The sequence below is a fragment of the Salvelinus namaycush genome, chromosome 22, assembly GCF_016432855.1.
Source record: "Salvelinus namaycush isolate Seneca chromosome 22, SaNama_1.0, whole genome shotgun sequence".
NCBI classification, from domain to species: domain Eukaryota; kingdom Metazoa; phylum Chordata; class Actinopteri; order Salmoniformes; family Salmonidae; genus Salvelinus; species Salvelinus namaycush.
Window position 1 is genome coordinate 7,372,448 of NC_052328.1, and position 18,197 is coordinate 7,390,644.

Here is an 18,197-nt window from a genome sequence, read left to right on the forward strand (position 1 = left end):
TCCCCAGATCTGTTCCTCCACACAATCCTGTCTCGGAGCTCTACGGATAATTCCTTTGACCTTGTGGATTGTTTTTTACTCTGACCTGCACTGTCAACTGTGTGACCTTATTTAGACGGGTGTGTGCCTTTCCAAATCAATATTTTTTTTGACAAAAATTTGATTAACCTGTTTTCCCTTTGTAATTATCAGGTATTGTGTGTAGATTGATAAGTATTTTTAGAATAAGGCTGTAACATAACAAAATGTGGAAAAAGTCAAGTGGTCTGAATATTTTCTGAATACCCTGTATATCATACTTTTTATATTTTTTACTTTTTCAGACACGTCGCTCTCAAAATCTGTACAAACCAATTTGCATGTAAAATCTATAGGTTTACCAAAGTAATCATCAATTAAGGGCAGTTGGATTTAGTAATACTAAAATCTGTTTTAACAAAAGATAAGAGAATCATGTCAAAAGTAATGTGAGCATTACGTTGTGAAAGCAATTACTTTGACTATGTATTGCAAAGTGAAACACACAAAAAATATAAACGCAACATGTAGTGTTGGTCCCATGTTTCATGAGCTGAAATAAAATATCCCAGAAATGTTCCATATGAACAAAAAGCTTATTTCTTTTGAATTTTGTGCACAAATTTGTTTACATCCCTGTTAATGAGCATTTCTCCTTTGCCAAGATAATCCATCCACCTGACAGGTGTGGCATACTAAGAAGCTGATTAAAACTTCTTCAGAGTTCGGTGTCCCTTCCATGGGACGGTTAAGCTAATGTAGGCTAATGCGATTAGCATGAGGTTGTAAGTAACAAGAACATTTCCCAGGACATAGTCATACCTGATACCGGGATACCCAGGAGGCGGCGCATAATTGGTCTAGCATCGTCCGGGTTTGGGGATGGTTTGGTCGGCCGGGATGTCCTTGTCCCTTTGCGCTCTAGCGACTCCTGTGGCAGGCCAGGCCGGGCGCAGTGCACGCTGACTTCAGTCGCCAGGTGTACGGTGTTTCCTCCAACACATGCGGCTGGCTTCCAGGTTAAGCGAGCATTGTGTCAAGAAGCAGTGCTTCTTGGCGGCTTCGTGTTTCGGAGGATGCATGGCTCTCGACCTTCGCCTCTCCCGAGTCCATACGGGAGTTGCAGCGATGGGACAAGACTGCCAATTGGATATCACGAAAAAGGGGTAAAAAAAATTCTCTACCATAAGCCCCCTCCAACGTCATATTAGAGAATTTGGCAGTACGTCCAACCGGCCTCACAACTGCAGACCAGGTGTAACCACACCAGCCCAGGTCCTCCACATCTAGCTTCTTCACCTGCGGGATCGTCTGAGACCAGCCACCCGAAGAGCTGATGAAACTGAGCCTGACTGGGCCTGATTCCCCAGTGGGTGGGCGTGGCTCCCAAGTGGGTGAACCTATGCACTCCCAGGCCCACCCATGGCTGCGCCCCTGCCCAGTCGTGAAATCCATAGATTAGGGCCTAATAAATTAATTTCAATTGACTTCTTTCCTTATACGCACTGTAACTCAGTAAAATAATTGAAATCGTTGCATGTTGCACTTATATTTTTGCTCAGTATATTTCTAGATGAAACACTTATTACATTTGGTAAAAAGTGTCTATGAATTTGTGTTGTTCTTGGTCAATAAAAATGTGCTTAGAGTTTTGAAACAAATGCCTTTGGCTGATCAGTTTTGAGGCTTTTACTAAGAGTTGTGAAAATCTACCACATACTTGTGAAAATTGCACCAAAGCGATGATTTTTTTATTTTTATAATATGGTAACCCAGACAAATTAATTTCAAAATACTTTCACATACAATATAGGAAAATATTTCTGTCTTTCTTCATCCACTTATACATAGCAGGCTTGAAAATATTCTTAAGGAGGGAATAAAAAGACAAATGAATTCCAGAAGCCATCTTTATGGTTCACTTGAAAGTAGTTTTAGTAGTCGAAAAAAAACGGTAGAATAACATTTTTACAACATAACACAAACGTCCCTCAAACAAATACTTATGGTACGTACACAGTATGCTTAACCTCATAGTGCCACTAGAATGCATCTGTTTTAAAGCGTTCTGTGTATTTAATGTATGTACTTTGTAAGCTGCCTATATAGAACACCGAGGTCTTTTACCGTAATTCGAGCTTGAGCGACCAATGAGTCTGGGCCAATTAAAAATAAACATGAACACCAAACAACATAAGCTCCATCCCTTTGTGCACTGTTCAGATAGGGGAAAGTATAGGGACGTACAGTACAGTATGTACAGTATTAGTGAATGAGTATCCAGGTTCCTGCTCAGTAGGCATGGAACATTAAACATTGTCTGAAACAGAGCGAAGCGGGGGGGGTCCTATCTGAACTTGTCCAATAAGAAACCCTTGTTTTCATTTTCTGTTGAAAAAATGTTTTTCTACGGCGTGCCCTAATGAACATGGCCCTGGACTCTGTCTCCAATCCCTTTCATATACAGACAAAAATCCCACTATTTTACCATGCCATGCTTTCATACTAGCTTTACTGAGTTTCTGAAAATAGATATGGGGGTAAAAAAACAAACATGGCAAATTAAATCCCACCTAAAGACTCCTGATTCCTGCAATTTCACAGACCCTGTAACCAACATACTGGTATCAGGTCTATGTGAATGGTTCTCTGCTTTTTTGCAGGTAAATTCATCAACACTTCCATTGTTTAATACCTTCTTAATTTGAAATGTAAACACCCCCCACCCCTCCTAATTTGCCAGTTAGCCACTGATATATATAAAAGGGGTATACCTGCAAGTAAGTAGTAAATAATGGGTTGTTTGAAAGTGGGTCATATAAATATTGCCATATACACTGAATGTACATAACATAATGAACAACCGCTCTTTCGATGACATAGACTTACCAGGTGAATCCAGGTGAAATATATGATCCCTTATTGATGTCACTTGTTAAATCCACTTCAATCAGTGGAGACGAGGAGGAGCAGAGAGGTTAAAGAAGGATTTTTAAGCCTTGAGACAATTGAGACATGGATTGTGTGTGTGCCATTCAGAGGGTGAATGGGCAAGGCTAGGGTTGTGGTGGTCATGACATTTGTCAGCCGGTGATTGTCGAGCAAATAACTGCCGGTCTCATGGTAATTGACTGTTAATTAACAGTAACACATTTAGCATCTCCTGGCTTCCATGCATAGCCTAGAAGCCACTGACGCAGACCTTTGGAACATTACATTTTAAAGTCCAATAAATCCATGTAATGCCTACACTGGGGTTCCCCAACTGGTGGCCCGCGGGTGGTTTTATTTGGTCTCCCAAGTTTTCTGAGCAAATTTTTGTTGTTGTTGAATTTTCATTTTTGTGCCAGAACTCTAACCACACTTCAGCTTTCAGGTAGAGAGGTGAGGAGTGATATACGCCAATTAGTAATGAGGGGGATGATTAGGTGGCCATGATGGAATGTGGACAGTTTGGAAAATTAGCCATGACACCGGGGTAAACATCCCTACTCTTACAATAAGCGCCATGGGATTTTTAATTGCCACAGACACCCATTTTCACGTCCTATACAAAGACAGCACCCAACGCAGGACAATGTTCCCAGATGTAATCAAGGTGTGAAACTATTATGTTTTAGTCAAATATTATATCGGTTTAGGCTTCTTGCGACCAATTTGCAGTATATACACAGTTTTAGAACACCTACTCATTCAAGGGTTTTTCTTAATTTTTACTATTTTCTACATTGTAGCAACCCTTTGCCTTGATGACAGCTTTGCACACTCTTGGCATTCTCTCAACCAGCTTCACCTGGAATGCTTTTCCAACAGTCTTGAAGGAGTTCCCACATATGCTGAGGACTTGTTGGATGCTTTTCATTCACTCTGCGGTCCGACTCATCCCTAACCATCTCAAATTGGTTGAGGTCGGGGGATTGTGGAGGCCAGGTCATCTGATGCAGCACTCCATCACTCTCCTTCTTGGTCAAATAGCCCTTACACAGCCTGGAGGTGTGTTGGGTCATTGTCCTGTTGAAAAACAAATAATAGTCACACCAAACCAAAGAACAAATTGCCACCGGTCTAATGTCCATTGCTCGTGTTTCTTGGCCCAAGCAAGTCTCTTCTTCTTATTGGTGTCCTTTAGTAGTGGTTTCTTTGCAGCAATTCGACCATGAAGGCCTGATTCACGCAGTCTCCTCTGAACAGTTGATGTTGAGATGTGTCTGTTACTTGAACTCTGTGAAGCATTTATTTTGGCTGCAATTTCTGAGGCTGGTAACTCTAATGAACTTGTCCTCTGCAGCAGAGGTAACTCTGGGTCTTCCATTCCTGTGGCGGTCCTCATGAGAGCCAGTTTCATCATAGCGCTTGATGGTTTTTGCAACTGCACTTGAAGTAACTTTCAAAGTTCCTTGAAATGTTCCGTATTGACTGACCTTCATGTCTTAAAGTAATGATGGACTGTCATTTCTCTTTGCTTATTTGAGCTGTTCTTGCCATAATATGGACTTGGTCTTTTACCAAATAGGGCTATCTCCTGTATACCCCCCTATCTTGTCACAACACAAATGCTTGGCTCAAACGCATTAAGATGGAAAGAAATTCCACATATTAACTTTTAAGAAGGCCCACCTGTTAATTGAAATGCATTCCAGGTGACTACCTCATGAAGCTGGTTGAGAGAATGCCAAGAGTGTGCAAAGCTGTCATCAAGGCAAATGGTGGCTATTGGGTGAATCTCAAATCTCAAATATATTTTGATTTGTTTAACACTTTTTTGGTTACTACATGATTCCACATGTGTTATTTCATAGTTTTGATGTCTTCACTATTATTATACAATGTAGAAAATAGTAAAAATAGAAAAACCCTTGAATGAATAGCTGTTCTAAAACTTTTGGCCAGTAGTGTTTATATATATATGTGTGTATATATATATATATGAAATAATATATAAAAAATTGGCCCATGGCTGAATCTAGTTGATGATCCCTGCACTATTCTATGTCAATCTACTATCCCACATAGTACAAAAGTTGAACTATGCTATTCTATGCGAGAAATAAATATTCCAAACATAGTCTGGGAAAGTTGTGGGATGCGATAGATCCCAAATTAAAACAACCACTAGCATCAAAAAAACCTTTTAAAAGCAACAGATCAGAACGTTTAGTTTAAAATGATGATAAACTATTAGGCTACTTCATCACATTATAAGCTCAGCAATGCGCACACGGTAGCAGGCTATAAGCGCGAACGTTCCAAAATGCAATAAATTAGAGGGAAAACACCATTCTCAAAATTGACCGCAAATGCGAAATACGCATGTAATACTTTTATTATAAAGTTGCATTTTTTTATGGTGAAAATGATCTTCCCCAAACTTGAAACTCACGTGTTGTGTTTGTATGTCCGTTTGGTTCTACACCCGGTGTGAAGCGAATTAATGTGCTTCATTTTAAGAAGTTACTTTAGTTGTGATACAAACCTTATCAAAACATATAGGCCTACATGAGGTGTGAGACTATGATTTTAAAAAGTCGCAAGCTGGGCATCATTCACAAATGATTATATATAATTCACACGTGATAGGCTAATATTGTCACCCATCAGACTATTCTTGATTTAATCTTGTCTTTACATATACTAAATAATATATGTGTAAAATTAGTTTTGATTTAGAATGGACCATTATCATGCACCTGTCTTTAAACATGTAAAATCCATGTAATCTATGCACTTAAATCGCGAATTTAAATCGCTTTTCCTGTGTTTCTTTTTCATGCCAGCCAGGTAGGTTATACTCATGATTTTCAATAACATTTGCGTTGATGTCAGAGTGATAAGAGGGACAAGTTTGGTAGGATACTCGTTTGGCCTAATTACCGTGACTAAACGTGGAATGCCCAAGGCAAGATACAAGATTTAAGTGCTGTTGAATGGAACTGAAAGGCTGCTGGGTTTTTCACGCTCAACAGTTTCCTGTCGGTAACAAGAATGATCCACCAGCCAACTTGACACAACTGTGGGAACCATTGGACTGTGTGGAACGCTTTTGACTCCTAGAGTCCATGCCACGAGGAATTGAGGCTGTTCTGATGGAAAAAGAGGAGGGGGTGGGCTACTCAGTATTAGGAAGGTGTTTTGTACACTCAGTGTATTTTTTTTACAGGTAACATGCCACATCTTCTGTCTGAAATGGGTATATTAAAGTAAGCATGATCAGTGCCTAAAAAACAAAAACTAAACACAGCGCCAGTCAAGCAGCCCTGGTTTTGAACGTAACGATTTTAATTAAAGTTGTTTGGAGGGAGAGAGCTCTCTCAGTACCTGTAGTCCTTGAAGTGGTGATGCTGCTTTGTCGAGGGTATGGTAGATGTGGAGAATATTGTGGTGGTGTGTGTCTACTGCTACTGGAGGACATGACTGGTGCTGCAACAACAGATAATGTGCTTCTCCAACGCTTCTTCACGTTCAACCATCTCCGTGTCAAACGCCTGAGGGATACAAGGGACGAAGAGACGGACAGACACCTCAACTCATCTGTCCTTTTATGAATATATCTCTGTCTTTTTTTTACTTCCCTTTTCTTGTCCTTTTAAATTCCTGCCATTCCATCCTGTTTTGTCTAACATTGTTCCCCTCTGTCCTCTGGGTCTATCTGCAGGCACAGCTCTCCACCGACATGCTGGGGTAGACCTTGAGCACCAGGTTCACTCCCTCGTCCTGGTAGAGAACCACCAGAGGGCTCATCTTCTCTGGGACACAGCAGGGCTCTGGGACCCCTGGAACTATCCCAACCGCACGGACTATACTCTGGATGGTTGCATGGTTAGAGGGATGCAGCACCTGGGAGAGAGAGAAGCAATGGGGAGAGAATGGGAAGGGCCGGCGAGGGAGAGAGAAGAGGTTACAGCATTGTCACTTCAAATCAAATCAAATTTGATTTGTCACGTGCGCCGAATACAAGAGCTTTAGACCTTACAGTGAAATGCTTACTTACAAGCCCTTAACCAACAATGCATTTGTAAGAAAAATAAGTCCTAAGAAAGTATTTACTAAAATAAACTGAAGTAAAAAATAAATAAGAACATTTAAAAATAACAAATAATTAAAGAGCAACAATAAAATGATAGTATCGAGGCTATATACCGTACAGTCAATGTGCGGGGGGCACAGGTTAGTTGAGGCAATTGAGTTAATATGAACATGTAGGTAGAGGCAATGCCTGTAATAAAACTGACAATGCCTGCAATAATTCAACAGGAAAGAATACATTAAGGTTATTCTGCATTTTTTTTAAAGAAGGAAGACTAGCCTTGATAAAAGCTATCTATGATTTAGAAGCACAATGGTTATTCATTTAATAAAGTGCAAGTAGGAAAACATAACATACATGTAAGTGTGTCCGCACTGGCCAGTAATGTATCTACTGATTTATACTATTTCATAAATGGTGTAGACATATCATCAGACTGGGAGCAATGAAGCAGTTCCAAATTGGGAATCATAAAAACATTCTCCACAGTCATGTGAGGGTATCCTCTCTTCCTTACATGAGCTCTGCTCTGTGCTCTAACATTAGCCATATGTATTGAGACTAGTCTTTAGCTCAGAAGGCTACCAAAGACTGGATTTCACATGGGTTCAAATCCAGCCAGTCATAGTCTTTACCTTGGGCATGGGGAATCCACAGGCTCCAGCGCAGTAGTAGGCATCGAAGGCTTTAGGCGCCAGGACCCACTCACTCCAGCCGATGTCGGCAAAGTCCACCCTGAGTGTCCTCCTAGAGCAGCTCCTAATCTGGGCCTCCGATCCCCGCTGTCTCTTCTTCGCCTTACGCATTGTCCACTCATCAAAACTCAGCATTGGAGACTTACTTCCTCCTGCTTTCCCTCTATCGTTTCTTCCATCACTCCTTCCCTCACTGTTGTCTTGCAACCTACTCCCGCCATCGCTGCTCGTCGTTGGGGTCCTCTCGTCCAAGCTCAGAACTGGCGATTGACTCCCTCTATCCCTCTCTCCATCTTTGACTTCTTCCTCTCCGCCCTGGCCGTTCCTCGTCCTCTCCTTCCTCCCAGGCTTGGGATTGATAGGTTTCAGGGTGGCGGTTTCAAACAGGTACTCTTTCCTGGATCCGCTAGGCCTGTACTCCACCTCTGGTAGCTCGTTGTTCTGGATGGAGTCTGGACGGGATGGTACCCCCCTTCTCACACGACCCTTTGACCCCTGCTTAGGGGGAAGAAGAGAAGGGCGAGAAGTATTTTCCTTCACCTCAGCCTCAGGGCCATACCTCTGTAAAGTCTGTGCCACACTGTTGGGCTCATCTAGCGCATGGTCGTCTGCATACATCAACAAATAAGGTAGACTGGCCCCCGACAGCATGTCCTCTGGCTGTCTGTGGTACTGCAGCCCAAAGTCCAGCTCCACCGACACCAAATGGCTGCCTTTTTCCCTGGCCTCCTTTATCGCCACAGTCACGTCCTGCATCTGCCACAACACTCTCTGGTTAGGGTGAAATGTCACGTTGCCTAGCAATGACGCCTGCGACCTTGGATTGAACCCTGACCCAGAGGGGTTGGAGTGAAGGAAGAGGTGGATGGAGGGAGCAGGGTGGAGGTGTAGAGAGCGACAGGCCGGGATTTTGTAGCGTTTGCTGAACCAGGCCCTTGGCCGTGGGCACCGGTCGAACAAGAAGTGAAACCTGGCAGAGAGGATGCGCTCCGAGTCCTGGAGAGACGTCAGGTTCAGATGGTAAAACGTCCTCTGGTCAGACGAGTCTACAGGGGGAGAAATGTGTTACTTCAGATAGTCTTTCACAGTGACCCAGGCCTTAACACCTAAAGAGCAGACAGAGGCACATTGATTCCCTAGGTGGGAAGAAACCTTGAGTGGAACCAGACTGGAGAGAGAACCCATCGTTCTCTGGCTGTTATAAGAGAGGATAGGAGAGGGGAAGAGTTAGGGAGATGGGGAAGGAAAGAGAGAGGGTGAGGGGGATGGGGAGAGAGGAGAGGAGAGGAGAGGAGAGGAGAGGAGAGGAGAGGAGAGGAGAGGAGAGGGGGAGTGAGTGAGGGAGGGAGATGGGTGCAGAGGAGTGGGGGGAGGGAGGCATGAGTAACATATTCATGATGTACACTAGGCAAACAGCAGACGTATTGTCCATTGTATATGCGTCTGCGGATGTATGGAGTGACTTAAGAGATATACATTACTCTGTATCCAGCCTCAGGCATATGGAAGCGCTTATTTCAGTTTCCCCCAAAGCTTCCCCTAAGCCACTAATACAGCCAACACTGTCTACCCCACACCAAGACACTAACCTAAAGTTTTTACAGATCTCTTGTTGTTGTCAAAACTCCCTTACGTCTCTCCTTAGATTACATGGCTTCTGCAGTTTAAAAAATAACATGCTGTCTGATAACCACCTAAGAAGAGCTCCTCCTTAAATTGAAATGTTTATATTATATGCCAACAGTTTCGTTATCTTAGTGCATTGCTGTGTTCTGCTCATGTAGAGGAACGTCCGTTTGTGCAAACGGTTTGGAGAGATTTTGAGAGATTGACCGACTTGGTTCTCGCAAGACTCAAGCGCTGAATCATCAGGCAACCCAAGGAAGGAATGGGATAGGAGGACCATAAACCCAACCAAAGGACGACAACAAGAATTAGGACATAGATAAACAAACACGAAAGCAACAGAGGGAGAAAGAGGATGGATTTCCAAGGGATTTCTGGAGGATAGTTCAGGCTTGACAGGGAAACAAGCATTCAGATGAACAAAAAGACAAGCAGAAGAGCACTTGGAAAGGAGGTTGAAGCGGTGAAACCTTCTGAACATCGAGAAAGTATCTTAATTTATGTGCGATGTGTTGTTTCATTGTTCCTAAAAGTGCAAAGTCAATTTATCTATCGGTGCATTGTTTAAATAAGTGCGTTCCTCAAGGGGAACATGCACATCATTCTAGAGAAGCGTGCATTGTTTAAAGAGGTCAAGATGGAGATGAAGATGGATGCATTCTTGAAGCATTATTTCAGAGACCTTGCCATCACGTATCCTGAAGAAAATCGAAAAGAAATTGCTTGGGGAATCTCCAGAGACTTTGAGTGCAGACTTCATCCTAAAAGCGAACAGCGGAGACCTTCTGACGATCCTAATGCTTGGCACACAGCTCTCCACAAGACCAACAATGATCTTAAAATGTCAGAAAACAGAACAATGAGGCAACTGTATATTGATTCCACCCCCAAATGTAACGTTGATATATATAATAACAGCACTGTGATGATTCAAGCTTCGGAGGCCAGTCTGGAACAATTGGTCCACTAGCTCGACCAAATAAAACCTTTTGTTGCTCAACTTAAAACCTCTCCACTGTCACTACCTACAACAGCCCTCACTCCATCTGTGCCCCAGTATGTAGCCCTCAGGGTCCCTCCCTCCCCTGCCTGCAGCAGACACAGCCCTGAGCACGCCTCTCTCACACGGTACACCTGCAGTACCACAGCATCTTATAGCGGAGGAGATCAGCCTGGTGCGTCAGCATAGGGATGGGATCCGGGAGCTGCAGTGTGCCATGAAAATGTTGAGGAGGACAGTTAGGCTGTCAGGATGTTTAGGCTCTCAGGATGGAAGTGTGCGGACTTAAAGAGGAACTACCCGGCACAGTCAACACCAGCCACATGCACGACCTGCAGAAAGAGCTTAATGAACTAAGGCAGGAATTTCTCAGCCACCACCATCCACTCTACAAAGAATCCCACAAAAACCCAGTATCAGGCCAACAGCTGAATCAGAACCCACCAACGAACCCAACCAACCCAACCAACCAATGCACCAACCCAGCTGACTCCCTCCATCACCATCTCACGGCCTGTAATTACTCCCATCACTCCTGCCATCCTCCATAGACCTGACAAGAAACCATACATAATATTAATGTTGGACTCAAATCGAACGATTAAATTAGAGAATAAACCTTTCCCAAATAAAAAGGTGTCAAAGTGCCCAACAACAGAGAGAGCTATGGAGCACTTGACTGTGGCCCAGCTTAGCTCTCCAAGCCATATAATCATTCACACAGGGACCAATGACCTGTGTGCCAAACAGCAGAGGGTGCCCACGTCACTAAGGGGAGTGATAGAGAGGACCTCCACCATCTTCCCGCTTGCAAAGACAGTAATATCTACCTTGCTCCAAAGGAGAGATTTTTCTATAGGGTTTTTCTATATTTTTACTATTTTCTACATTGTAGCTTAATAGTAAAGACATCACAACTATGAAATAACACATGTGGAATCATGTAGTAACCAAAAAAGTGTTAAACAAATCAAAATATATTTTATATTTGAGATTCTTCAAAAAGCCACCATTTGCCTTGATGACAGCTTTGCAACCTCTTGGCATTCTCTCAGCCAGCTTCATGAGGTAGTCACCTGGAATGCATTTCAATTAACAGGTGGGCCTTGTTAAAAGTTAATTTGTGGAAATTCTTTCCATCTTAATGCGTTTGAGACAAGCAGTTGTGTTGTGATAAGGTAGGGGTGGTATACAGAAGATAGCCCTATTTGGTAAAAGACTAAGTCCATATTATGGCAAGAACAGCTCAAATAAGCAAAGAGAAATGACAGTCCATCATTACTTTAAGACATTAAGGTCAGTCAATACGGAAAATTTGCAGTCGCAAAAACCATCAAGCGCTATGCTGAAACTGGCTCTCATGAGAACCTCCACAGGAAAGGAAGACCCAGAGTTACCTCTGCTGCAGAGGATAAGTTCATTAGAGTTACCAGCCTCAGAAAAGGCAGCCCAAATAAATACTTCACAGAGTTCAAGTAACACACACATCTCAACATCAACTATTCAGAGGAGACTGTGTGAATCAGGCCTTCATGGTCGAATTGCTGCAAAGAAACCACTACTAATAAGAAGAGACTTGCTTGGGCCAAGAAACACGAGCAATGGACATCAGACTGGTGGAAATTTGGTGGAGTCCAAATTGGAGATTTTTGGCTCCAACCGGCGTGTCTTTGTGAGACGCGGTGCGTGTGAACGGATGATCTCCGCATGTGTTTTCCCACCGTAAACTATGGAGCCTCCTCCATACTTTACGGTGGGAAATACAAATGCTTAGATAATCCGAAATTTTATGGTGTGGGGCTGCTTTGCTGCTGACACTGTCTGTGATTTATTTAGAATTCAAGGCACACTTAACCAGCATGGCTACCACAGCATTCTGCAGCGATACGCCATCCCATCTGGTTTGTGCTTAGTGGGACTAATATTTGTTTTTCAACAGGACAATGACCCAACACACCTCCAGGCTGTGTAAGGGCTATTTTACCAAGAAGGAGAGTGCATCAGATGACCTGGCCTCCACAATCCCCCGATCTCAACCAAATTGAGATGGTTTGGGATGAGTCGGACCGCGGAGTGAAGGAAAAGCAGCCAACAAGTGCTCACCATATGTGGGAACTCCTTCGACTTTTGGAAAAGCATTCCAGGTGAAGCTGGTTCAGAGAATGCTAAGAGTGTGCAAAGCTGTCATCAAGGCAAAGGGTTGCTATTTGAAGAATCTCAAATATAAAATATAAACACTTTTTTGGTTACTACATAATTCCATATGTGTTATTTCATAGTTTTGATGTCTTCACTATTATTCTACAATGTAGAAAATAGTGAAAATAAAGAAAAAACATTGAATGAGTAGGTGTTCTAAAACTTTTGACCGGTAGTGTATGTAAAATCTAATTTCATCTTTAAATATTTCTGAGCTCCTGGTTGTGTACATAAACCAGAATACACATTTATTTGTTTCTGGGATATACCATAGCGGATGCTGTTGGTGCTATATCCAAGTGTTTTTACTAGTTGGTCATTTTAGGGGATTTGAATCTGGATTGTCTATCCCCAGCCTCAGATCAATTTAAGAGTATATGCATTGATTTTAATCTGACTCAATTGATCTCAAAACCCACATGGCTATATGTGAAAAACTCTGTAAACTCCTCATTGATTGATATAATTCTTACTAATAACCCCCATAAATATTTGTCCAGTGGAATATTTGCATATGATCTCAGTGATCGTTGTCCCCATAGTATGTATTAGAGATACGAAACAGCAAAATACTAATCCTTGTTTAACTAATTAAGAAGAGACATTGTAAAACGTTTTTTGGCTCTAGAACATTTATCTTCTACATTTATTCCTCTGGCAGATAAACACGCCCCTTTTAAACAACTCAGAGTCAAAGATAGATCTAACCCTTGGTTTTCTTTCGGAGCTATCACAGCTAATTAAGATGAGAAATCAGATCTGGGCCAAAGCAAGGAATACTGACTGTGTAGTGGACTGGTAAACTTTCAGACAATTGAGAAACAGACGTACTATCTCGATTAAAAAAGCTAAATCAAGCCACTTTTTCAGCTCTGTCTCTGACTCTGCTGGTGATCATTCAACATTTTGGAAAACAGTAAATGCACTGACGCGTACAAATTCCTCTTCTTCCCTGCCTAAGCAAGTTCTGTCTGACTCTGGCATCATACCTGAGAAGAGTGGAATAAGTGATGCTTTTAATCATCATTTCATCTCGGCAGGCTTTTTATTTGAGATAAACAGTGGTTTTAATTGACCCTTTTCATTCAATAGACTGCTCTTCCCTCTGCCAGCCTTTAGCTGACTCAACGGTTAACCTGTCAACTTCCAGTGAATCTTTTTTTTCAATTCAACAATTTACTATCTGTGATGTGCTAGATTCCTTGCTTAAGATTGATGTAAAAAAAAAAATCCACTGGGGCTGATATGCTTGATCCATTTTTGCTACAGCTCTCTGCCCCCCTGATTGCTGAATAATTAACCAATATTTTTAACCTGACGATTATATCTGGTACCATCCCCAAGGTCTGGAAGGTGGCCCATGTATTCCCCCTTCACAAAGGTGGTGACCCTTGTGACCTAAATAATTATCCCTCTATTTCTAAACTTTTTTGCCTAGCTAAAATATTAGAATCCTTGATTCATTCCCAGCTAAGATATTTCTTATCTTTGAAATGCATTTTAAATGTAGTGCACATCAGTCAGGTTTTAGACCAGGTCATAGCACTCTCTCGGCCACATCCCTAGTTATGAATGATGTGGTTAACTGTATGGATTAAAGACAACGTTGATCTTCATTGACCCTGTCAAAGACTTTCGATACGGTTAATCACTCACTGCTAATTCAGAGGCTTTCCTCACCATCTACTGATGGTGTTAAATCAGGTTTCCTAGATATTACGAAAGGTGTCGCTCAAGGGTTCATTCTGGGTCCTGTACTGTTTACTGTTTACATAACAAAATTAGTCTGTAAATTTTTTTAACCTGCACTTGTATGCTGATGATACTGTCGTGTATGCTATTACCCCCACGGTTGACCAGTTTTGTCTTCATTTTACTATAGAAAAACTTTATTGACCTGAAACTAGTATTGAGTGCAGGTAAAACGAAGTATATGTTGTTCTCTAGAGAGCATAAAAACAACTGATTTAAGCATACGTCCATAATGATCGTGTCCCTGCTTACAAATATCTGGGCATCTGGATAGATGAAAAGCTGTCTTTTAAAAAGCAGCTATGAAGTTAGTTATGAAGCTGAGAATAAAAATGGGTTTCTTGTCACGCCCTGACCTTAGAGAGACTTTTTATTTCTCTATTTGGTTAGGTCAGGGTGTGATTTGGGTGGGCATTCTAGTTTTTCTATTTCTTTGTTGGCCGGTATGGTTCCCAATCAGAGGCAGCTGTCTATCGTTGTCTCTGATTGGGGATCATACTTAGGCAGCCTTTTTTCCACCTTTAGTTTGTGGGATCTTGTCTATGTCTAGTTGCTTTCTGCACTGCATATAGCTTCACGTTCGGTTGTAGTTTATTGTTTTTTCATGTTCATCAAAATAAATGATGTACGCTTCCCACGCTGCACCTTGGTCTGATTCTTCCATCAACGAACGTGACAGCTACAAGCTTGGAACACCTGTATTTGGGGAGTTATTACCATTCTTCTCTGCAGATCCTCTCAAGCTCTGTCAGGTTGGATGGGAAGCGTTGCTACACAGCTATTTTCAGGTCTCTCCAGAGATGTTAGATCGGGTTCAAGTCCGGGCGATGGCTGGTCCACTCAAGGACATTCAGAGACTTGTCCCGAAGTCACCCCTGCGTTGTCTTGGCTGTGTGCTTAAGGTCGTTGTCCTGTTTGAAGGTGAAAATTCACCCCAGTCTGAGGTCCTGAGCGCTCTGGAGAAGGTTTCATCAAGGATCGCTTTATAATTTGCTCTGTTCATCTTTCCCTCGTTCCTGATTAGTCTCCAAGTCCCTACCATTGAAAAACATTCCCACAGCATGATGCTCCCACCACCATGCTTCACCATAGGGCTGGTGCCAGGTTTCCTCCAGACGTGACGCTTGACATTCAGGCCAAAGATTTCAATCTTGGTTTCATCAGAGCAGAGAATCTTGTTTCTCATTGTCTGAGAGTCTTTAGGTGCCTTTTGGCAAACTCCAAGCGGGCTGTCATGTGCCTTTTACTGAGGAGTGGCTTCCGTCTGGCCACTCTACCATAAAGACCTGATTGGTGGTGTGCTGCAGAGATGGATGTCCTTCTGGAAGGTTCTCCCATCTCCAAGAGGAACTCTAGAGCTCTGTCAGAGAGGCCATCGGGTTCTTGGTCACCTCTCTGACCAAGGCCCTTCTCCACCGTTTGCTCAGTTTGGCCAGGTGGCCATCTCTAGGAAGAGTCTTGGTGGTTCCTAACCTCTTCCATTTAAGAATGATGGAGGCCACTGTTTTCTTGGGGACCTTCAATGCTGCAGATTTGGTTTGATACCCTTCCCCAAATCTGTGCCTTGACACGATCCTGTCTCGGAGCTCTACGGACAATTCCTTTGACCTCATGGCTTGGTTTTCATCGGACATGCACTGTCAACTGTGGGACGTTATATGGACTGGTGTGTCTTTCCAAATAATGTCCAATTAATTGAATTTACCACAAGTGGATTCCAATTAAGTGTGAATTTGTGTACTCATCCCTGCATTCTCTACCAGAAATGTGGTTGGCCCTCCTTGATGTCACATAGGTTGATACATGGCTATGTTTTCATTTATAAACCCCTTTTACAAAAAGTTTCACTGTACCCAACATCTTTACTAAACTTTGAACACACGAGATACCACACCAGGTCTCAGGGATTTAGGTAAATCAGCTTTTTGTTTTCTTGCACCGACTTTGTGGAACAATCTTCAACATGTTCTTAAATGTGATGTTTTGGTGCCTCTGGGGCAATTCAGAAGGCTGATTGAGGACCTTATTACTGATGAATCTGCTCGATTTTTATGACCATGTTCTTTCTGCTTGCATTTTGTATTTACATTGATGTGTGTATCTTCTGTAATTTATTTAATTCAGGGATCCTCTGTAAAAGTGACCTTGGTCAGTATGACTCCCTGATAAAATAAAGGTTAAATAAATTAAACAAAATGTTAAGTCAATGTGGGTCAATGTTCATAAAAAACCACCACAGGAAAATGGCATCACTGCGTGCTAAGCCTTCATACTCCAGCCCAGGATACAGTGGCCTCTTTAGGAAAATAGATATGGTGCATTATTGGTGTCCCCCTGTCTCCTAGTTACCGCATTGTTGTCGCGGCCAGCGCGGCAGCTGGGCTCCACTTGGGGGCGAATTCTACACACATTCTTGCGCATCTGCGGCTGGAGCTGTGGCAGGACCACACTACAGCTGAGGCGACTCATGCAGATCTGCCCAAGTGCGTCATAAAAAGCACTGTGGCATTCTCAGACGGTTCCAAAACAATCCTACCTATTTGGGGTGTCTGACCACATGCGTCTGCTTTTTTCAGCCCGCTGTTGGCTATTTCAATTAATTAGGTTGCCTACTAGAAGGGAGGTGTGTGTGGGGGGGGGGGGGGGGGGGCAGTACATAATATCAGTACATGATATTATTGAAAAACATAAAGACCTTTTGGTTGTTATATAATATAACCATAAATTCATCATAACTTGGTGAGTGAAGGCACCGCCTATGCACGTTGCATTTCTCTCCATGCCTATCTCATCAGCGCCTTTCCCTCTGAGAACAGACAATAGTCCGCAACGTATGTGCATCTCAAGATATTAGGAAGCATATCATAGTTGAGGATATTCCTCATTTATCGACATTCATTTTCCCTGTCCAGCATCATAGACAGCTACACCACAGCCACACTCACCTTGGCTGGCTCTGAAACTCCTGACAGTGTTTCCCTCTCTGAGTCGTTTCAGATCTCTGTTGTACTTCTCATACAGCCTGTACATGTGCTGTGAGACCACATCCTGATTAGCTCTGTCTCGGTCAAACGGAGAATCGGTTCCATCGCTGCCCTGTCCCTGCAAGCCCCATGGGGTTCTGCTCGAGGTCCGACTCTCCAAAGCTCCGAGACAACAACCTAGCATTAGAAAAAGCATGTGCGCGGTAAACTCGAACCAGACTGCCATTTCAGAACCAAACACAAAATCCTTTACTCAAGGGAGAAAACGCACATCCGAGGATTGACTTGTAATAAAGGTGTCTGTAATAAAGGCTTCCTCTTTTATGCCGTGTGGATGCTGGAGGTTAGTTTACTCTCCTCAGAGCTACTTTAACACTTGTTTCTCCTTTACAGCCAGAGGTTAGAGGGGTAACACTGGAGTAGTGAAAGGTGCTGACGTCCACTTCTGCAGCCAATGAGAGAACTCACACACTACAGTTCCAGTTTGTTATTTCTCTCTCTCTCTCTCTCTCTCTCTCTCTCTCTCTCTCTCTCTCTCTCTCTCTCTCTCTCTCTCTCTCTCTCTCTCTCTCTCTCTCTCTCTCTCTCTCTCTCTCTCTCTCATTGTTCCATCTTAAAGCAAATATTTCAAACTCACAAAATTAGTTTGATATGCTGTTGGTGTTTTATTGATATTTGTTAAATGTGTCATAACAAATATTGTTGAGTTATGTTGTCAACATTTCTGTTTCAAATAGCATCACAGCATTGTCTGCAATAATTACGGCTCAGTCACAAATTATTAGTGTTCTACACCTACAATAACAGTCTGGGTATTAACCAACCAGGGCTTATTATGAATGGTGTTTTTGTGTCTTTGTGTGTGTGTTTGTGTGTGTCTGAGAGAAAGAGAGCATAAT

At 42.6% G+C, this 18,197-nt stretch overlaps 1 protein-coding gene across 1 annotated transcript; it reads right to left on the reverse strand.

Annotated features, from left to right (window-relative positions):
• Positions 1-6,660: 6,660 nt before the first annotated feature.
• Positions 6,661-17,344, reverse strand: LOC120017378 (growth/differentiation factor 10-like). Its single transcript, XM_038960128.1, has 3 exons — positions 17,260-17,344; positions 7,678-8,783; positions 6,661-6,852 (listed from the first exon to the last, which is right to left on the reverse strand). Exons 1-3 carry the CDS (start codon positions 17,342-17,344, stop codon positions 6,661-6,663), a joined length of 1,383 nt encoding a protein of 460 aa, XP_038816056.1.
• Positions 17,345-18,197: the final 853 nt, after the last annotated feature.

Excerpts from the sequence above, each read along its gene's own strand:
- LOC120017378 (XM_038960128.1), bottom strand. The coding sequence starts at position 17,344 with ATGTACAGGCTGTATGAGAAGTACAACAGAGATCTGAAACGACTCAGA. Across the intron at positions 8,784-17,259 it reads GAGTTTCAGAGCCAGCCAAG|ACTCGTCTGACCAGAGGACG; the intron begins GTGAGTGTGGCT and ends CTCCCCCTGTAG. Across the intron at positions 6,853-7,677 it reads GTGGATTCCCCATGCCCAAG|GTGCTGCATCCCTCTAACCA; the intron begins GTAAAGACTATG and ends TCTCTCTCCCAG.